General features: G+C 32.7%; 4 protein-coding genes across 8 annotated transcripts; 3 read left to right on the forward strand and 1 right to left on the reverse strand.

The window, feature by feature from the left end:
* On the forward strand, positions 1 to 2,280 carry LOC7454024 (mitochondrial import inner membrane translocase subunit TIM14-3). 2 transcript variants are annotated; one of them, XM_002318293.4, is made up of 4 exons: positions 1 to 337; positions 506 to 583; positions 1,363 to 1,541; positions 1,932 to 2,280. In XM_002318293.4, the coding sequence occupies exons 2-4, from the start codon at positions 581 to 583 to the stop codon at positions 2,086 to 2,088; spliced, it is 339 nt and encodes a 112-aa protein (XP_002318329.1). In that variant the 5' UTR covers positions 1 to 337; positions 506 to 580; the 3' UTR covers positions 2,089 to 2,280. The 2 variants fall into 2 exon arrangements, with proteins under 2 accessions (XP_002318329.1, XP_052301741.1); XM_052445781.1 differs by having other exon boundaries at positions 62 to 428.
* A 3,160-nt stretch (positions 2,281 to 5,440) lies between these two features.
* On the forward strand, positions 5,441 to 11,019 carry LOC7454023 (bifunctional D-cysteine desulfhydrase/1-aminocyclopropane-1-carboxylate deaminase, mitochondrial). 4 transcript variants are annotated; one of them, XM_002318292.4, is made up of 10 exons: positions 5,441 to 5,872; positions 5,977 to 6,171; positions 6,245 to 6,355; positions 7,095 to 7,186; positions 7,520 to 7,612; positions 9,102 to 9,159; positions 9,240 to 9,353; positions 9,900 to 9,997; positions 10,427 to 10,676; positions 10,788 to 11,019. In XM_002318292.4, the coding sequence occupies exons 1-9, from the start codon at positions 5,507 to 5,509 to the stop codon at positions 10,629 to 10,631; spliced, it is 1,332 nt and encodes a 443-aa protein (XP_002318328.3). In that variant the 5' UTR covers positions 5,441 to 5,506; the 3' UTR covers positions 10,632 to 10,676; positions 10,788 to 11,019. The 4 variants fall into 4 exon arrangements, with proteins under 4 accessions (XP_002318328.3, XP_024438504.1, XP_006376697.2 ...); XM_024582736.2 differs by having other exon boundaries at positions 10,798 to 11,019; XM_006376635.3 differs by having other exon boundaries at positions 10,824 to 11,019.
* A 2,780-nt stretch (positions 11,020 to 13,799) lies between these two features.
* Positions 13,800 to 18,250, forward strand: LOC7485189 (glutamate decarboxylase). Its single transcript, XM_002318291.4, has 6 exons — positions 13,800 to 14,398; positions 14,969 to 15,173; positions 15,565 to 15,765; positions 16,546 to 17,014; positions 17,213 to 17,265; positions 17,574 to 18,250. The coding sequence occupies exons 1-6, from the start codon at positions 14,313 to 14,315 to the stop codon at positions 18,063 to 18,065; spliced, it is 1,506 nt and encodes a 501-aa protein (XP_002318327.2). The 5' UTR covers positions 13,800 to 14,312; the 3' UTR covers positions 18,066 to 18,250.
* A 1,997-nt stretch (positions 18,251 to 20,247) lies between these two features.
* On the reverse strand, positions 20,248 to 21,495 carry LOC7454022 (mitochondrial import inner membrane translocase subunit TIM9). Its single transcript, XM_002317684.4, has 2 exons — positions 21,307 to 21,495; positions 20,248 to 20,823 (listed from the first exon to the last, which is right to left on the reverse strand). Exons 1-2 carry the CDS (start codon positions 21,399 to 21,401, stop codon positions 20,631 to 20,633), a joined length of 288 nt encoding a protein of 95 aa, XP_002317720.1. The 5' UTR covers positions 21,402 to 21,495; the 3' UTR covers positions 20,248 to 20,630.
* Between the last annotated feature and the right edge of the window lie 801 nt (positions 21,496 to 22,296).

Genomic DNA, 22,296 nt, shown 5'->3' on the forward strand with positions numbered 1-22,296 from the left:
GGCCTCTAGAAATAAAGGCCCATCGTCACCAGTTCTGAGCTCATTATTTTGTCTCAAGGGTTTCTCCAGATAGAAGAAGAAGAAGGAAAAAAAACACGCTAGCTTGTGATTCAGAGGCGGTTGCCGTGTTTTTGTCATGTTGCTGTCTTGTTGCCCAAGTTTTAACATAGCATTATAAAAGTATAATGTAATAAAATTCTCCAGAAACAGAAACACACCAAGTTTCGAACTTTCAAATTGTCTTCCAGGACCTTTACTTTATTTTTATTTTATTTTGTAAATAAAGTGCCATTTCTACTTCTTTTAAAGCTTCAAGCTTAACCAGCTGTCAAACAAGGCTAGTTTCTTGCTTCTTTTTGTTTTTTGTTTATCTGGGTTTTGGATTAGAATTGAAGAAGTTTCGTTCGTTATATTGTTGATTTGTTTTAGTAAGTATAGGAATAAGAATGTTGTATATTTTTTTGCTTAGTTCGATTTTAATTCAATTTTGCTTTGTTGATTGCAGATTTTTGGTGCTGTTTCTTAAGATCGTTACTTTCTTTTTAAAAGTAGCAGAGTTTTATTACAATATATAGTAATAATGGTAAGGATTCTTAGCCATCCTTCTCCTTTCCTTTCTTTTACAGTGGATATATATACTATAAAGCCCGAGTCTTTTGAGGTGTTTGCTAAATGGGTTGCTTTTATTTTGACCATTGAATGAGTAATTGAGCATTTCAAAAGCCTTTGTCTTGATGTTTCCGTTGTGGGTTTTAAAGTTTAAAGTGTTTTTAATCTTATATTGCTTTTAACCTCAATATGCATTGTCATTCTTAAAGCCTATCAAACGCTGGATCTTTGATATTGCTATGCTGGTTGAATCTCATATTCAGTTATATTAGACTGGCATTTCAAGAAGTCTCATCTTTCTTGCTTGGCATGCGAAGACAAATTTTGTTCATTACAGCACTTACATGCATACCGAGCCTATTTAGTTTTCACCTTGTTTAAATTGTAAGTCCAGCCACAATGTTGTTGTTGAGTAGACATAGTGCAGCAATCTCAGTGCTCAGCATTCTTGGTTATTAGACCATACACAAGGATGCCCACTTGAATAAGTGGGAATGAGAAAAGAAAGAAAGAAAGAAAGAAATAGAGAAATAGTACTAAATTACATGGTTGTGCTCTCCAAATTATGAGCATTCTTCAATTATTGCATTAGATTTGCTAAAACTCTGATTATTCAATGTTTATTGGGGGACAGAAGCTGCATTTAGTTTGTGAACAGTTTGTCACCAAATAATATGGCTATTAGGCTGATTTAGCAGTAACCAGTTGGATGGTTTTCCACCTACTTCTGCTTAATTTGTTTCCTTTGTCCAGGAATCTCCTCTAGTGTTAGGTGCTACTGTGGCTGCCGCTGCCTGGAGTGGTAGATTTTTAATTGGAGCATGGCAAGTATTCAAAGCTCGGCCTGTAGTTCCGCGTGTTCAAAGATTTTATAAAGGTGGGTTCGAGCAGGAGATGACAAGGAGAGAAGCAGCTTTAATTCTTGGAGTGAGGTAAACAGCTCGTATCCAAGTCTGATATTTATTTTCAGTTGGATGTATTCTGGGGTTACTAGCGAACTGGTTATACATTTTCATTTTCACCTTATGCTAGTAGGCTAGCAGTAATGTGCTCGCTTGCTGGTTAAACTTGTCACACATTCCCAATTCATATTTACCGGATTCGGTAAACAATAGCATTTACATTGCTTCAGGCAATTAAAGGCGTAAAAATCAATTGATTTAAATTAACTTGGACAAATGAATGGTTTGGATGAACTCTCCCTTTTTTGAATTATCGGTTCTCTCTTTGTGCATTAGTACATAAATATCTTGTATCTTTTGGAAAATTTTCCAATTCACTTGCATATATAAAACGTGTGCTGCTTTCTTCTTTTGTTTCAGAGAGAGTGCTGTAATGGAGAAGATCAAGGAGGCTCATAGGAGAGTGATGGTGGCAAATCACCCTGATGCTGGAGGGAGCCATTATCTTGCTTCAAAGATCAACGAAGCCAAAGAGGTCATGTCGGGGAAAACTAAGGTGGGTGCCTCAATCTTTTAGGTGATACACAAAAGATATCAATACATGATTAAAGAGTCTTTTTTGTTTCCTTGTAATCTTCATAGCTTGTTGTAATTGTCCGAAACATGACACTCGGATTTTTAAGTTCTAATTTCCCCTGAGATGGGAGTTTCGGGATAAACTCTTGGTTGGTTGAGAAAAAAAAAATTAGTGAAGTTGCAACATTCAACATTTCTTTTATTGGTTTCATAATAACTTGTGTTGTAAGGAGATAAACAAGAAAGATTGGTACTGATTTTAATCAGGAAGAGGCTCATCCAAATTTTAACATTTAAAACATAGAAACAGACGATCGGATATGGAATGAGACTGCAAAATTGCCTAAATATCCGAAAAAATCCTGACAATGGTATTGCATAATTAAGCATAACAAGATGGGAGTTGATCATAATCATATGTCAAATATGATCTCTTGGTTATCATTTCCAACTTAGAGTAGTTAGAAACAGAGTATTCCATTTCCAGAGACTGCAATTATCAGAAGTGGACTTGAATGCTTGTGCCAGTAGGATGTATCTAATAATTGTGCTTCAGGATAATGTTGCAAAAATTCTTCCATCTGGGCCGTGCATATTTCCTCATATGTCCTGAAGATGTGATCATATTTCTTATTATAAATAACTTGACAAAAAGTTCGGAAGAAAATAGAGGTGTCATGTATAAGAAATAGAGACAGGAACGCCAGAGAAATTATTTTGTTACAAACCAATCAGCAGGCGATTGCAGGCGACACCATCAGCGGGAAGCATTTGCCTTGGAGCAAACTCCCTGAAAGGTGTTGATCCAAGTGGTTCCCTGGCAAGTGCAGGGTAAAAGCCTTTTTTTCTTCGGCAATCGGCATTTTGAATTACAAATTGAGCCTAAAAAACCCGAAAGATTGCTTGCTAATAGTCTGCCGAAAAACGTATCTGTAATCCTAAAACCTTATCTGTCAGTTTAAATATAGAAATTCATCCTTCTTCAAATCTTGTTGGGAGATGACGAATATGTGATGCAGTAGGACATAGAAGAAGTACTTCAACGAGAGCAAGCATGGCAAACATGCTAGATATTGCCGGGGTTCCTAGAATCATCAGGACATGTAACGATATTCTGTTTAAAAGTCATCAGGAATAAAATTAAGATTAAATTTAGCAAATATCACGTCCTTTTGCTATTTCCTTCTAATGTTATGTGTGGATAAGCGAGCATGTGTTGCAAAACTTTTCACCTCTTTTTTCATATTCTAACAATATATTCTATTACATTACATAATGATAAATGAACGATTAAATAATTCTTCTAGATTTTTTATTCTCAATCCTAAAAATCTAGCAAATAATATCTCTCATCTTTACATAAAATAAAATATCCATACTTGTTTGGATAAATGACATTAACCAAATAATATTTTCATGTGATATAACAAGTTCGGAATTTATAAGTAATTTCATAAATAAAAATTAACCATAATAATAGTTAAAATAAAATTTAATTTAAACATGTAATTACCTTCTGGTAGTTTAGAAAATTTTATATCTAGATTATCAATAGACGAGTATCATGTACACTGTCTTATTATCTTATCCAAACAAACATGAATTGCATGTCAAAGTTACATGCAACCATTATATTTTGCATGAGTACATATTTTCTACTAATAAATAGAATTTGATTCTCTTGAGATATATAATCATGCATAAATGTGCTATCAATTGCATCAACGTAATTCTACATGATAAACAATAAATATTATATTGTAAATAATTAACAACAGAACAATTTATTTTTACATTACTGATTAAGAACAACATTTATGATACATTGAAATGAGATATATATCTTGGATTCATTATATTTTCTCGTGAAATGTTTCTAAATTAGGAGTCTTCTAATTTTATAATATCTATAGCGAACAAACATATTGTCTTTAAGATTTTATTTAAACATCTATTAATAATGTTTTTCAAATGTTGAAATCTTTCTTGAATTTCTCTATTTGAAGCACCTAACGTTATTATATAGATAAACATAGTTACATTTTCAATAACACTCATTTTTTATGAAGGTTTTAAACCATTTTAAGTTTTTAAATTATAGCACGTTGTTTTTTAATTTAAATTGATAGTATTATATTTTTTTAATTTAGTCTTTATTGTTTTGATTTTTAATTTTTTTTCTTAGCTTTTCTGTAAAATCTATTATTCTTTTCAATTTCACTCTTCAATCAAGAATTTGTTTTTATTTTTTATGTCGATTTTGATCCTAATTCTTTTTTTTTTTTGTCCCTTTGATAAATTGACTTTTATTTTTCAATTTCACGCTTCAATCAAATATAAAATTTATTTGTATTTTAATTTTAATCCTAATTATTTTAATTGCTATTTTTTAATCTTTTGTATAATTGAGATTCTTTTTTCAATTTTATCATTCAATACTTGATTGATTCAGAATTGAACTTTATAATTTTTTTCAAACAATGTGTTTTGAGTCTAATGACCCAAATTATGAGTTTGAAAAGTTAATGCAAAATTTTTTTAAAAAAACTTTATAATTCTCTTTATTTTTTATCAAATTATTCTAATCTTAAGGTCTGGACCATAGGTTTGTGGGATATCTCGGATTGGTTCGGCCTGAATTACTAGTGTTACGTTTGTTATACTAACTCAAGTTAATCAGGACTAATTTTTTTATGTCCCTTTTTAATTTTATTTTATTATTCTGTATTTAATGAGTTGTGAATTCAAATACATTGTTTGTTCTCTTTTTTTAAAAAATATTTTTTCCTTAGATTATTATAATCAACTTTCTTATTAAATTTTATCCATATACCATTTCTTATATATATATATATATATATATATATATATATTACGGTGAAGTGTTAATTTCTAATTGTCTATCACCAATTTTATTAATAATTTAATTATTTTCTTTTATTTCTACCAACATTTAGCCTTTTAATTTATAAAAAAACCGAATATTCTTAAAAACTAATTTACAACCTGAAAAATTGTTTTTGTAAAATTACTCCTATAGTAATTCAACTTTTTTTTTTCAAATCTTATATCAATCTCTACCATACAATGAAATAAAAGGATTTCATAGAAGGTTGAACTGGGTTTAAATTGCAGGGACTTTTAAATAATATATATTAAACAAGAAGTACTTAGTCAAAAGAAAACCCAAATTTGGTACTTGGCTTTGTTTGGTAATTTAGTTTAACCTTGTTTTTTAAAGTTTTTGAATTTCAAATTAAATTTTTTATTATTTTATTATTTTAATATCTAAAATAAATATTTAAAAAAAAAAAATTCATTTCTGCCACACTATTGCATTAGTTATAATCAATGGCCGAATAAGGAACAGATGATGACAAGAATTAGAGCAATGACCTGAGAGAGGATGGTCTGCTGAAATGCTCTGCTACAGGTGCTTCTACTCTTCCCCTAATTACTCTCTCATTCCTTCTCCAACCATCAGCAACAAAAACAAGAACTTGCTCTTCAAGACCTTTCCTTTTTTGTCCTCTCAAAAACCGAACTTCACTTCATCACTCTATTGCTCTCACTCTCCCTCTCAAATAATGGATTTGGACAACAAGAAGGATCAAGAATCAAGAAGTTTATTTGATTTCTTAAGCCAAAAAGCTTATACACCACCTTCATGGGCTTCCCTTTTGAATCCAATCCCTTCTCATATCTTCTCTCTTGGTCACCTCCCTACTCCTATTCACAAATGGAACCTTCCGAATTTGCCCACCAACACTGAAGTCTATTTAAAGGTAATCACTTTTTTATGATCAATTCAAGTTATTTCAAGAAATCCCACCATGAAATTTTGATTCTTTCTTTGTGATTTTGGGCGTAAATGGATTTGTTTATGTAGAGAGATGACTTGTCTGGGATGCAACTGAGTGGTAACAAAGTGAGAAAGTTGGAGTTTTTAATGGCTGATGCTGTGGCTCAAGGTGCTGACTGTATTATTACCATTGGTGGTATTCAAAGTAATCACTGTCGTGCCACTGCTGTTGCTGCTAAGTACCTTAATCTTGATTGTTACCTCATACTTCGTGCCTCAAAGGTTAGTTTTTCTATGTTATGCTGCGTGCGTGTGTTTTCGTTAGTAAGATGAATGATTTTGATGTATCTTTCAGGTTGTTGTGGACAAAGATCCAGGATTGACAGGAAATCTCTTGGTGGAGAGATTAGTTGGGGCTAATGTTCAACTTATTTCAAAAGAAGAATATGCACAAATTGGGAGTGTGGTTTGTTTTCATTACCCAACAATTCTTGATGCATGTGTATTGGTGACTGTCATGATGTCATACATTTTTTGATGGCTTATGGATGACCTTTATCTTTACCCTACCCTATTACTATTGTGCTTGTAGCATATCAAAATGGTGTTCTAGGGATATAAGAAAATGTGGGGACTCATCAATCTAGGTAGAGAGGCTATTCTTTAACCTTGAATTGCGTCTTGATGTTATAAAAAATACAGCTTCCGAAATTGTGTTTAAACAATAGCATCTAATATGAGCTTATTCAGTTTCATCATTTATGCAAGCAATTATTTGAAATCAATCACCATCACCCTGTGACCTATCATGTATTACTTTCTTCCATTTATTATTTGCGGCTCACTTTTTTTTTAGAGATACATGCTCCTATGTCTATGTTCCTAGGTATTTTTGGAAGTTACACTGCATGAGATTCCATTTTTCTGCTGGATTATTCACGACTTGTTTGCATCTTCTGATTTCAGTTTCTTTTAAGGTTCATGAAATGGATCTATTCGCAGCTGCGAATTGAGTCTAATATTGTAGATTTGGCATGATTCTCAGTCTATAGCCTTGGAAAGTTTTCTTTAATTTTCTATTCAGAGAATGCATAAATTGATGTTTTTGTGTGATATTCATCCAATGCTTTGACTGTTAATGTGACTTTCAATTGGCTTACTGGAGGAACTGGTTTTGTGCACATTTATTCATCCTGTGGTATCAGAATCTCACCAATGATTTAAAAGAAAAGTTGGTGAAGGAAGGGAGAAAACCATATGTTATTCCTGTTGGTGGATCAAACTCCTTAGGAACCTGGTGAGTCTAGATAGCAAAAGTACTTCTCCTTTGCTATACCGTTACAAGTTTGATGAACTTTCTACCTATGTTCATCACAAATTGAATTAACCCAATTGTTTCAAGTTGTTTACCAATGTCAGTATTTGACAATCATACCATCTGAACAAAAATCTTTTATACATCTTCCTAAATTGGTCTGTGCTTAATCTTGTGAAATCGTTGAAGCATTATTCTGTATCCATTTTGTGACTGCTCATTTAAATAAATGAACATACCTGTGTAAACTTGGTTAGCCCCTTTGTTTCTGCATGTCGCTAGTTTTCTTCTATAATTTAAGTTTATTTCATTCAGGGGTTACATTGAAGCTATCAGAGAAATTGAGCAGCAAGTTCAGGCTACTACAGGCAGAATAAAATTTGATGATATTGTTGTAGCATGTGGCAGGTTCCGCTCTATCCTATCTGTTAAAGTTTCAGAGAAAATGACATGCTTTTTATTGTTCTGTTTTTCTTCTTCTTGTTTTATTTATTTATTTTTTATTTCACTATAATATGAAAACTCACTAATATAGATGAAAGTGTCTTTTCCTTTTTTTCATGGTAGAAGGATATGCAAGTGTATGTCCAATGTAAATTAAGACTATAATCAGATCTCGCAATCAATATATTTCTGAGCTGTGAAATGTGATATGATACAAAAAATTCTATCTCTTCAAGAGCACTAGTGGAAGAGAAGTTTTGAGGCAATAAACATTCTAGGCTCTAAATATATGGGGAGGCTAGTTAATGTTTCTTCCTGTTGGACCATTATTGCCTCATATAGCGTTTTAGGTAGCCTGTAGCATTATAAGAGCACCTTCTCTAGAAAAACCATGTATACTGTTTAATCATTTCTCTTAATTATAAGCCTGACATAATAGCATCCATTTTACAAAATCTCATCCATTTATCTATTTCAATAAACCATTCTATGATATGATCATGATTTGACTTCTGTGCATTGTTCAACTTAGGTGATTGTTATATCCAGAGTTTCAGTCAAGCCTCTTCTAAATACCACACAATCCCTAAACTTATAACTTCTCATCATAAGTGCCATCAAGGCTCCAAAGTTGGTCACCGTCAGCATTTTCCAACTTAAAATCACCATTCCGTTCAATATCCTTAGCTATCTGGCATCAGGCCTTGATGTGATTACACCAGCGCTGGATGTGTTCACTACTTCTGTTATTCCTTTTTCTAGAGCATTGTAAAACGAGTTTCTATATTCATTGTTGCTCTCTTCAAGTCACTTAATTGAGCTCAATTTCGCTGCTATCTGCAACATGGATGTCTGCACTGCACTTCATCACTACTATTAGGGGCTTTCTCCTGCGTCCCCATTTTACCTCATTGTTTCTGTTTTATCCTCACCTCCACTATCACATCTTCACTGTAACTTTAAGTTGGGCTGACGCATCTTTAAGTGGACAATGGGGAAGCATTTATGTATGAGAACTCAGCTTAAACGTTGTAAGCCAAGATTTGATCGGTTGAAGACCATTGTCACAATTATTTCAACTGTTGTCTTTCCTTTAATCTTAATTTGAATTTGAGATTATTACTGAAAGATCACAAAAAATCTGCAAGAGTATGAGATGGTTTTAAATTATGGGTACAATACAAGCATCTGATCTGATCATTTTGATGTTTGAAGTTGCTGCTTATTACTGCAGTTAAACTTATTGAGTGGAATCTGTGTTAAATGTTGTTCACTCATGGGCTTTGAGCAGTCAAGCTTTTCGTGTTGGCAGTTGATCAACAAGATACAAATTTTTCAGCATCAGAATATTGTTATTCTGCATGTGTAATCCAGAAAGCTAGAAACTCTTGGTGCTATAATATGCTTTTATTAGTAATAAAAAAAAAATGATTTGTTTTTTATTGATTTCTAGTGGAGGAACAATTGCTGGTCTGTCATTGGGATCATGGCTGGGAACATTAAAGGCAAAAGTATGTCTTCCTTCCTATGAATTCTCATTATGTCCCTGATATATTTTTCTTAACTTTAATTACATGTTCCTATCTAGTAGGTTCATGCATTCGCTGTTTGTGATGATCCTGATTACTTCTACAACTTTGTTCAAGACCTAATTGATGGACTCAAAGCAGGTGTTGACTCGCATGATATTGTAAACATCCAAAATGTGAGTGCTTCATCACATCAGTGAAGTACATTTTCTGTGTTGTTTTTAATGCAACATATTATAAAGCAGTCACATATATTGTGATGAAGGGTAGTGTTTGTAACAATGCACATATAGCATTTGATATTTGGCTTGTTTTTCTCTTGCTTCTGTTTCTTCTTTGCTTTTTGGGATTGAGTTGGAGCTAGTCGAGATATCTTTTTGTAGGTGCATATATTTTAAAGGATTCAACTGGTTTATGTTCTGTTTAGTTTATTATGTGCATGCCATTGTATAGTCACTTTTCTGATGGACCTTTTTTCATATTTTTTCACATCATGATTTTCAATAAATCTGCCAGTTCCTACTTTTTCCTGGAAATATATTGTGGCAGCTGCAACACAATGTTTCTGCTTTATTTTAACAACCGATGTGTGAATCTGATTCTCCTGGAAGTAAAAACTTGTAGTTTTTGGCATAATGTTTCTGCATGATGTGTCAGGTTGTATGTATGAATTTAGAACAGGGAATAATTATTTATCTGCCTTTTATTCTTACTGCTCACAGGCCAAGGGTCTGGGCTATGCAATTAATACATCTGAGGAGCTTAAATTTGTTAAGGAAATTGCTACCGCTACAGGGGTCGTTCTTGATCCAGTTTACAGGTATGGTACTCCTATTCTTTTGTATGATCAACAGTACTGGAGTTTTTCATGTCACCGTTTTCTTCTTCCCATCTGCCAAGCATTAAATCATCTGATATGTTAACCACATAAAAAAGGCTTTTGTTTGTGGAGAATGAAATGGTCTTGGGCATAAGGATGCAAGTTTGGGCGTGGTTATGTTGCCATGTGCAAAAATGCTGAAGCATGCGAACTGTTTTCAGACTTTCCCTTGCATTATCCATTTTCATAAAAATACTCAGGCACTCACACTTTTCATAAAATTGTGTGAAGATCTAACATAGTAGTTTATATAATTACAAGTTAACATCGAGCATACCTTCTAGTTTAGCTTTAATCACGACGAATACAAGTTCTCAGTGTTGAGATCCTGAAGTTCACTGATGCTCTCTCATTGTGCTATCCTTGTAGTGGGAAAGCTGCTTATGGGATGATGAAAGACATGGCAGAAAATCCAAAGAATTGGGAAGGGAGAAAGGTCCTCTTCATCCATACAGGGGGGCTCCTAGGATTGTTTGACAAAGTAGACCAGATGTCTTCATTGGTCGAAAATTGGGGTCGGATGGAAGTCCAGGAATCTGTTCCAAGAAAGGATGGTATAGGAAAAATGTTCTAGTGAAGAAAATCCAGTTTGTCAGCTTCCTTCTCGTTTATTTTCTTGGTAATTCCCAAATTTGTGTTTCATAATGAAGCATGAAAACTATATGCTTGTATTCCTGTACACAAACACACACAAAAAAACAAAGTATTTAAATTGCACTTCTGTTTCAAGTCAATTTCAGGTAAAAAAGGATTGTGGTATGTCCAGGCTTTGCTGGACTGTTGAAAGTCCTGATTCAGCGAAAAAGACATCCTGTTATTCTTGTACGCAAGGATATGCTGCTAAATTTGAGTTCGAACCTGAACAGTTTACAAGGCAAAACTTTCTTTACAGTTGGAGAATCTGCTTTTGACTGTTGCTCGGGTTACTAAATAAGATTAAGCTGCCACTTATGCTTGTTCTAGTCATGGCATCATCAGATTTTTATCTTCAGCCTCGTCCTGGGAAATCTTTAATATAATCATCTTTATCTAAAAGGAGATTTCGATAATAGTTTTACAATAATTTGAGTCTTTTTGAGATTGTGGTAGTAGTTTAAAGTATTTTTTATTTAAAAATATATTAAAATGATATTTTTTTTATTTTTTAAAAATTATTTTTGAGATCAGTATATTAAAATAATTTAAAAATATAAAAAAATAATTAAAATTTAAAGGAACATGGAGCATTATTAACAATATAATTCATGAGTTTAAACTTGAAATCATGAATTTTTAATCATTTATTTTTTATTATATCAAGGAATCTTCTCGAAAGCATAAGGAATTGAGCTTCATAAGTAATTGAGCTTCAGAGATTCTAATTTTTGTATTTGTTGTTTGAGATTGTGATTATATTTTTTTATTTAAAAATATATTAAAATAATATTTTTTTTATTTTTTAAAATTTATTTTTAATATCAGCATATCAAACCGATTAAAAATATAAAAATAAAATTTAAAACTAAAAAAATAAAAAAAATTCAAAAACAATTTTTTACCACAAATAACACTTAACAGGGCGAGGGTTATATATTTGTTCATGGTAGGGATTGAGGAGAAAAGAATGAAATAAAACTTGGATAGCATGATGGCGTGAAGAGTTCATCTTGCTTGGCTGAAAATGCTAGCCAGCCTTGGAAGTACACGCCAGGGCCAAGCCGAATAAACTCTGTACGCCGCTTTTTAATTCCATTCATATTTTTTAAAATATTTTTTATTTTAATATAATTTTTTTAAAAAATGAGTCCACAGAAAAAGGCCTGACACAAAAGTGAATTGGCTATAATTTTGAAAAAGAAAAGGTGGAATGGCTGGTTTGACACCACGTCCGCTAGTCTATTAACTTTTTGAGGGCACGAGACGGGTCGCTTCATTTGTTCGATGCTGACATGTGAAGCTTACATTGCACGCGCTTAGCTAATTAATTAACAATGAACTGACAAGAGATTAGCCATGCCGTCTGTCTACTCTTTCTCCTCGTCTGAGTAATTTATTTTCGTCCTTATTCATCAAAACATTTTATTTTCGTCCTTGATGATGCTGTCTGAGCCAAATCTTTCTGTACCATCACAAGTGCTTTCGAGAAATTGCAAGAACTAACCATCTAGGTGGTGGTCCAGTGATAAGAGCTTGGGACCAAGAGGTTTGCTCTCTCTGTGGTCTCAGGTTCGAGCCTTGTGGTTGCTCATATGATGGCCACTGGAGGCTTACATGGTCGTTAACTTCAGGGCCTGTGGGATTAGTCGAGATGCGCGCAAGCTGACCTGGACACCCACATTAAATTAAAAGAGAAATTGCAAGAACTAACATAAATTACAACTTAATCAACTAATGGTCAAGCATATGGCAAGATGCTATCAATCACCCTTACAAGTATCCAATGGGAGTTTATAATTGTGTTTCAAATAGTATTTTATAAAAATTTAATTTTTTTTGTTTAAAATAATTTTTGTATGTTGTTTGAATCAAAATTTTTGATCTTCAGATATTAAAAGTAATTTTTAAAAAATAAAAAAATATTATTTTAAAATATGTTTTAGTAAATAACATTTTAAAAAACAATATTATATTTTTAAATATCTTTTAGAAAAGCAAAATGGTAGCTTTCACTCTTTGTCCTCCAACAATGGAAGCATCTTGCAATATCCCACTTCCCACACTACTCTTTCAGGTCTGGTCTTGGGGTGCAAGTTTGAGAGTGTAGTAGAAATTGTTTTTAAAGTGTTTTTCACTCGAAAATATATTAAAATAATATATTTTTTATTTTTTAAAAATAATTTTTAACATCAGTATATTAAAATGATCTGAAAATATAAAAAAATTAATTTAAAAAAAATAAAATATTTTTAAAACACAAAAACATATAAAAAACATGCACCTGGATATTATTTATGAAAATCTTCAGTTCTTTATAGCTGCCCTTTTCTTCAATTCCAAATTTAGATGATGATAAATGATTAGCATGTGTATAACAAATCATAGGATTATTAGAGATTTATTTAATTATTAATTTCAGAACTTTCAAAATGCATATAAAAAACTCGAATATTTACGGTTATAAAAAAAAAATAAAAAATGATCAGTATTAAACTTCTTCTTGATTAATTATCAAGAAAATGACTTAATTACGTGGAAGTTAGAGAAGCTGTAGTCATCTCACTCGAACAAGGATGGGATATCACTATCCTGAAATGGTCCCACACGTTCACTTGTCAGTGTCTTGATATTTACCCCTCAAGTCGTGGCTGTCTTTGCTCAGTACTTGTGCATTTAATATTATTTGTAATTATATTTTTTTTATTTTTAAAATTTATTTTTAATATTAACATATTAAAATATTTAAAAATAATTTAAAATAAAAAAATAAATAACATAACACGGCCTAAACAAATAGCCTGTAAAATATTATGGTAGTTTTCATTATTACGATTTAAAAATATTTAAGAAAATTATAAATTATATTTTTTTAATTTAAGCTCTTACTATAATTTAAGATAAAAAATAAATAAATTGAAGTAATGAAAAATAAATAATTTTTGAAGTTATTGTCCGTCAAATGAATCTTTGATATTAATATTTATTAATGAATAAAAAAAAGCTTTTATAAAATCAAGAAAAAAGAAGATATTAAAATGGATATCAAACAAAATCTAAGTACAAAAACACAAATATTTTACTTATTTTTCTATAACGAAAGGTGAAGTCACCAATGATTTGAAGTTTTTATGGTAACAATCAACAAAGGGAAACTCTTTTTTTTTTTTAATGTTCAAACAATTTTGATTTATGAAAGCAGAAGAGAAAAATGAAGCGTGTACACTTGAATTTACCTCTACTCCAATCGAAGCCTGCACAGAGACACCGCCTCATTGAAGATAAGCAATGATTAGCGGCTAAGAAACATTGTAAAAAGCATCTCTCCAGCATGAATTCTAGGATTTCTTGTCGGCAGTCATCAAAGAGGGTGGCCCATTACTTTGATCGCACTTCTCAGTACGTGGCCTTGTTTACTTGCCCTTCTAACCTTCAGTTTCCAAGGCACTCCATCTTCTAGCCATGTATAAATGTTTGTGATAACTCCCAGATTAATAATATTCAATCATTTAGAGTATACTTTTTTTCACAGCATTTCATTTCTCTCTTTGATATTCTCTGAGTCTTATATCGAAGAATATTAGATTACTAGATACTTGTATAATTTGGAAATAAGATCATCATGGTGATCTCTACTGCCGCAACAGATTCCGATGAGAATTTGTACTCCACTTTTGCTTCCAGATATGTACGCACTGCACTTCCCAGGTATGTGTTTTTTTCTATGCTTCTTTCGTTTTATCTTTTTTGTTTAAAGGAGGAACAGCTTAAGCATATAGACGGACAAACATGGGTGGAGGACTGTTCAAATCATTTCTCCGCATGAAAAGACCCATCTGATCCTTCATTGGGTTTTGGGCTATTCCAGTATTTGGTATGGACTAGATATGAAGAATAAGGGACTTTCTTGTTTTTGTTCTCTTTGTTTCTACTAGCCTTGAACCATGGAGGTTAATAGAGAGAGACACTTGATCTTTCGTCCAACAAGGCCTTTATTTTTATATAATTATCTCAAAAATAATTGTTAACGGTTTGTATATAAGATTCAGCATTGAGAATACGCTAATACCCTTTTGTAGCATTTTTGGTGTAATGGGACCTGGACTGTCTTTTTTCTTACATCTGGAAGATAAAATGGTTAAACTACCGAATTTTTACTTCGCTTATTTTTGTCAATAGAGTCTATGCTTTCCGCGTTTTGATTTTGCTGCTAGCACGTTCATGACTTTAAGCTACGAATATGTTGTGCTGATTGTGGAGTTCTGTGAGTTGCTGCAGGTTCAAGATGCCAGAGAATTCAATGCCAAAGGATGCAGCGTACCAAGTGATAAATGATGAGCTGATGCTGGATGGGAATCCAAGGCTCAACTTGGCATCTTTTGTGACAACATGGATGGAGCCTGAGTGTAATGATCTCATCATGGCTTCCATTAACAAGAATTATGTCGACATGGATGAGTACCCTGTTACCACAGAGCTCCAGGTTTTATATATTTCTTATTAATGTTGGCTAGTAAAAGATCTAAGAAGAATTTGGAGATTATCATGCATTTCGTTATTTTCGCAACATGTGAAGGATAATGGCTTCCAATTTGTTGTAGGATATGAATTATGATCGGGCTGATATTTCATCATTCACGGCAAAACCTGAGTGCTATTAGCATGACATATTCAATGAGTGGATTACGATTATAGATTACCTTGTCTCTAGCATTGAGATAACTGCTCTTCGAAATGCGGAAGGACTTCTATGCAAATTCTGCATTATAAAATGAATTTAGAATTTACTAATCATTAACTATGTGGATTAATGGACATCAGCATTTTTAAAGATTATGACATTTATGTTTCGTATTTTAATTTTGATTCTGCAGAATCGATGTGTAAATATAATAGCCCACCTGTTCAATGCTCCTGTTGGAGAAAAAGAAACTGCAGTTGGTGTCGGGACTGTGGGATCATCAGAGGCAATAATGCTGGCTGGATTAGCTTTTAAAAGGAAGTGGCAGAATAAGAGGAAAGCAGAGGGCAAACCGTACGATAAGCCCAACATAGTCACAGGAGCTAATGTGCAGGTGAGTTTTTCATTAAGACAGTCATGCTTCTTAGTTTACAATTGGAATCTGGCCATAATGTCATTCATTTTTCTTCTGAAGAATGATATGTTGCTTTTGAACTCATGTGAACTGTGTGTGCTCTTCATGCTGTATATGAAAGGATGTTGCTTCTCATACCATGTTTTTTGTTACCTTCAAGCACTAGTACCATACTTTTCTGTTCTTTATTCAGCATATTGCAAAGTGTATAGCTGTTGCATCATTAGCTCACGGTGCTGCATTTGTTTTAAATGTCACAATTCAAGAATAGAGAACAAGTTCAATCGATGTTTGATACAAGAACAGAGACATACTCAAGTTGTACATTTCTTGAGCAAAACCTTTACAGTAGTTCGATATATTTGCCAAGATTGAAAGCATTAGTCTATTTCAATGTTGATTCACCATAGCTGGATCTTTTTGTATGGGCTCATGTTTCACTTAAGAATTGATGTTTTTCTTCGTATATGCTTGCCAATTTCGTAAGAATTAGGTAGTTTGTAGTGGTAATGGATTGAAAACATTGAAATCCTGAAGTAGAAAACGTTCCTGCTCTGCAAAACCACACAGAAGAACAGGTGTTGCCAGGGCCTAGATTAGACCAAAATATAAGCAATAATTTCTTTATTATTATCCAAGATACAGTGATAGAGTAAGGGAATTATTGTAGCTTGAATTTACTGACATTAAATACATCTACATAATGATTTGGTCACTTGTAGCAGCAATGCTAAATGTTCCCTGTATTTCGTTGCTCAGGTTTGCTGGGAGAAATTTGCAAGGTACTTCGAAGTTGAGCTGAAGGAGGTGAAGCTGACAGAAGGGTATTATGTGATGGACCCAGTCAAAGCGGTTGAGATGGTGGACGAGAACACAATCTGTGTGGCAGCCATTTTGGGATCAACACTTACTGGAGAGTTCGAAGATGTGAAGCTTCTCAATGACCTCCTCTCCAAAAAGAACAAGGAGACTGGTTGGAATACGCCAATTCATGTTGATGCTGCCAGTGGAGGGTTCATTGCTCCTTTCATTTGGCCTGATCTTGAATGGGACTTTCGTTTGCCATTGGTGAAGAGCATCAATGTTAGCGGTCACAAATATGGCCTTGTTTATGCTGGTGTTGGTTGGGTTGTGTGGAGGACCAAGGAGGACTTGCCAGATGAGCTAATATTTCACATCAACTACCTTGGATCTGATCAACCTACTTTCACCCTCAACTTTTCGAAAGGTAATGCACAGCGAGGGTTATCTTTTTAAGGCAAATTGGTTTATCTTTACATTTCTTGCTATCAACATGGAAGGTTTCCGCCGATGTCCACTTGAAATTAGATGGTTTGTTGCATTGAAACAGTTTAATATTGCAGCTCTGTAAATTTTTCAGTTTGCTTCTGTTACTAACCCCTTCTTTCTTCCATGTTTTTGTCAGGTTCAAGTCAGATAATTGCTCAGTATTATCAGTTTATACGGCTTGGCTTTGAGGTAAATTTCTGTGTCTAATGGAGAATCCTTGTAGTCATCATGGAACAGAAAAAATGGTGACCTTTTCTTATGCCCCGAGTTAATCCATGACTAGCAGTTCTTTTGTGGGGACTTAAACTTCTTCTTGTTCCTTGTTCCCATGCTAATTAATATGCATTTTGCAACCCTTACAAGATCCCATTTAAAGATGTTGCTATGGAAACAACAGTTAATTTGATATTTGAGCGATTTTAGATAAGCTTGTTTTGAGATATATTTTAGATAAGGCTCTGTTGTATTTTTCTCATTGTATGTTGACCTTGTATCAGGGTTACAAAAGAATAATGGAGAACTGCCTGGAGAATGCGAGAGTGCTGAGAGAAGGATTAGAAAAAACAGGGCGGTTTGACATTGTCTCCAAGGATAAGGGGGTGCCTCTTGTGGCCTTTTCTTTGAAGGACAGTAGCAAGCATACTGTGTTTGAAATAGCTGAGAGTTTGAGAAGGTTTGGGTGGATAATCCCAGCCTATACAATGCCTGCTAATGCCCAACACATTGCTGTCCTCCGTGTGGTGGTCAGGGAAGACTTCAATCGGAGTCTGGCGGAGAGACTTGTCTCGCACATCGATCAAGTCATGAAGGAAACAGACTCGCTTCCTAGCCGTGTCGCTGTTCAAGCATCGCGCATTGTTACTGTTGACGAAACACAAGATAACATGGATGGCAAGAAGACTGTTAAAAAGAGTTCAAGGGAGATTCAGGAGGAAGTCACCCTGTACTGGAGGCGGCTTGCCAGTGAGAAGAGAACTGGAGCCTGCTAGTGCTAGCATCTGAGCATCAATCTCATCCTGCTAAATATTATGGTCACCCTGGTGGCGGTTTGTGATATTAATGCTGCTAGCATTTTGTGGCTTCTGAGCCATATGTTGTGTTATCTTCATGTGTTCTTTGTGCTGTACTTGAAACATCAGATTGAAAATCTTTAAATAAAACAGGTCTTCCTCCAGTCTCGTAATTCCCTGAACAAGCAGCCACCAGAAAAACCTGTGTGATTCTCACTGAGGCCAGTCATAAAATAAATATAAAAAAAAAACAACTAAAACATATGGCAAATTCACAATAGATATATTTTTCTGTATTAATTTTTTTTTTTGCCCTTTCAAAAAAAAAATATCAAATGCCTGGTTTACAGGTTTCTTGATTTTTTTACATGGCTCATTAGTTATTAAAGGATTAGAGGTATGAATATTTTTTCAAGAATTATAAACATGGTAAAATCTAACCTCTAAATCAAAAATTTTAAAAATTGTATTTCTATCTTTTTAATTTTTAAATACAACAAAATAACAAGTGTTCCTTTAAAAAAAAAAAAAATTGTAAATCCAGGGTTTTTTGATCTTTTCACTTATTTGTTCTATTATTATAAGGTTTCACTCAGGGTAATTTGTTTTTTTTTATATTGATTTTATATTATTTTAATGGAAAAAATTATTAGGGCATGCAGAGCACACAACAACATGTGTGAGGCATTCACAAGCTTCTGGCAGCGTTTTTTAGTGGTAAAAAATACCCTTATGTTGTGCAGTTGAAAGTATCGTCAAATCCTTTTTCTAATGGTAAAACATGTGTCAAAGGTGATGACGCGATTTATCGCCTGTGGGGCTTTATTCTTCTTCTTTTCTCTTCTCTCTAAAAAATCACAGGGTCTTTTTTGTTGTTAATATTTTAATTTCAATCCTTATTCTTTTAATTTTTAATTTTAATTTTTAATCGTTTTGTAAAAGTATTAATTATTTTTTATCTTGTGTGATCACTTCTTTTTTTCAACTTCATACTTTAGTGTTTGATTTGCTAGGGTTGGGTGTTATAGTTTTTGCATATATGATATTTTCAATCTAATGACCCGAATCATGAATTTAAAAAATTAACAAGATTGACTTTTTTTTTTTACTTATTTTTTTCTTTGATTTCATCGTTCAAATGAATTTGTAGTTTTTTTCAATTTCTTTTTTATTGGGTTATCTTTACATCATAAGCTATACATCATAAGCTAGGACACAAATTTAATGGGTTAACCCAGACTGAGTCACTTTTAAATTGTCTAAGTTATATTTCTATCATACTAACTCAAGTTGACTGCGCTGATTTTTTTATCTTTTTTTATCCCATTTCTTCTTTTCATATTTAATTAGATAAAAATTGAATATCATTTTTCCACACTGAAAAAAAATCTCAAGATTGTTTTTTTTCCTAGGATATAATTTGAGTCAATTTTTTTTTAAAAAGACACATTTAAATTTAAAAAAATAAAATAAAAACTTGCGACACAACAATTGAGCCATGTTTGTTTTTGTATTTTAAAAGTATTTTTGAAAAAAAAATTTATTTTTTTATTTGCTTTAAATTAATATATTTTTAATATTTTCATATCATTTTGATACCCTGATATCAAAAATAATTTTTAATAAATAAAAATATATTATTTTAATATATTTTTAAATAAAAAATACTTTATCAAACAATCAATCACAAACAGTCTCTCATCACAAACAGTCTCTCGTATCATGTGATGCAATTCAAAAGTGCAGGTCAGTCACGCTAAATATCACAAAATCCGGGAAGACTTTAGACGATGAGTGAGTCAACTTGAATCAAGATAAAATGGGACTGCCCACGTGTTACGTCAAGAACAAAGAGATCTCACATGTTCAGACATTTAGGTCCAAACTTCTCTCGAGCTCAGCCAAATTTAAGAGAAACTTCGTTAAGGAATGATCTAGTATTCTAAACCCCTTGGCTTGCATTTCATTAAGAAGCAAAAGGAACACTAGATTCAACACAGAATCCTGATTTTTAGCCACTGAACATTAGCCAAAAAGTTCATCCATCCATGCACAAAACGTCTCATTTGTGGCACCTAATTCATTGAAATACACGAGTCCTTTATTTCTCAGACAATTTAACCATAAATATGAATAAAATAAAATTTGCCTACATCAAGTCTCACAGATAACAATCAAATCATAGATTAAATATGAATTTGATATGATTCAAGGATTAAAATTTACCAGCAATAAGGTCTCTGAAACGGTGGAACAAGCACCCATATTGCTGCAGTGACAAAACACGTCTAGGTTTTTTCAGAATATTGAAATATAATCAGGCTATTTCTGAAGCAAAAAAGGGCTCTGTAGTGTTTTACAGATAAAACAAAAGGATATGCATAAAAAAGCAACAATCATGAACCCTGTATCGCTGCCATGTTTATTTCCCGTTTGGAATATTAGCTGATAATGACCCCAAAACAAAAGAAACAGGCAGATTCTACAATGACAAACAAAAAGGTTATTTTGTTCTTTCAAATCCAACCGTTCTTGGGGCTTTATTCAATTTTGATCCGGGGTAGCTGCTCCTTGATTAAGCTCTGCAAATCTCATTCCCACACGCATGGAATGCTTCATGAACTTTTCAGCACATCTCATGACACAAGTCTCCTCTTGCTTTTGAAGAGATTTGCGTGTGAAGCTATCTACACAATCATTAAAGCATCTCTCCACGAGTGAATTATACATCTTCAAGCTGCAGGTACCCCACAGCCACAAAAATAAAAATCAGACATCTCTTTTACATCGCATAATAGAAAAAACTCAGAAATGGTATCCAATGACACCAGTTTCCAAGTTTTCGATAGATAAACTTAAAGCAGCAAAATAGCTACAATTACTTGCAAGAACATCTAGAACATTACTTTCTACAACCAAATCACAACTGCTTGTTAAATCAAGAAAGCTTTACGTATCCGAAAAGGGTATACTAATAATTAGCTAATGTAGTTCCCAAAACGTCCAAATGCAACATAAATGGTGTTGCAGTGGTTTTAAAGGAGAACATTCATCTGGGCTTCACATAATTAACGTCACATACAAAGAAATCAAATCATGTGACCTTTTGGCGTGTAATAAGCCAGGATGTGAGGCCCCCCAATTGAGTAAAATGCAACAGGAACCACAAGAAAGAAACCGAGTTGAAAAGATTTCACAGATCTAAGTAAGGATATGTTACCTGTCGCGCAACTGAAGGTTTTCGATCATGGAAAGCATACGGGTCTGATCTTCTTTAGATAGACCTTCCATTCCTCCTAGCATGTCCTTGTCCATTGTTGATTGCTGATTTCAGAGATCTAGTTTGTTAGGGTTTTGGTTGCTTTTGTGGATTCTGCACACTAGTCGTGGGTGGCTGTTTAGGGTTTTGACCATCTTTCATTTTATACCCTAAGGGTTTCAGTAAGCATTGCAACGGCGTCGTTCTAATCAGCATGCTGACCTGGGCCTAGGTCAGTGAAGCGTAGTTCCAAGAGTCTATTTGCTATAGGTTTTTTATTTTTTTAAATGATTCTTTTAAAAAATATATTAAAATAATTTTTTAAATTTTTTAAAATTTATTTTTAATATCAAAACATAAAAATTATATAAAAACATAAAAACAAATAAATTTTAAATAAAAAAATAATATTTTCAAAACATAGAAACAAACGAGCTCTAAATAACATGCTGATCGAGTTGGGTCAATAAAAAAACATGATTTATTTTTTTAAAATAATGTATTTTAGGAATTTTTTTTTAAAAAAAACATTTTTTTTCATTGTGATTAAAAAAAAGGTTAACCTTCATCCATTTGTATATTTGAATTGGATTGATTTTTTAATTGGTTTTTATAATTATGATTGTGTGAGCATTTTATTGTAACTTGTAATATGTTTTTTTTATATAAATTAATAGTTTTATTTTAAAACCTTCTTTTATATATATATATTTTTCAATGAGAATGGAGAAACTTTCTATCGAAAAACTAAAAAATAAATCAAAATTATAAACAATTCTTACAAAAATAATTATAATTTATAATAGTTTGAAAACCTTTTCATCTTAATATTTTATATTTATGATAATCTAATTATAAACTATCAATTTTACCTTATTCAAACTAAAAATTATCATGAAAAATTTATATCTATCTATTAAAAAAAATTATCTTATATCAAATTTATGATAA

Source organism: Populus trichocarpa, chromosome 12, assembly GCF_000002775.5.
Source record: "Populus trichocarpa isolate Nisqually-1 chromosome 12, P.trichocarpa_v4.1, whole genome shotgun sequence".
Taxonomy (NCBI): domain Eukaryota; kingdom Viridiplantae; phylum Streptophyta; class Magnoliopsida; order Malpighiales; family Salicaceae; genus Populus; species Populus trichocarpa.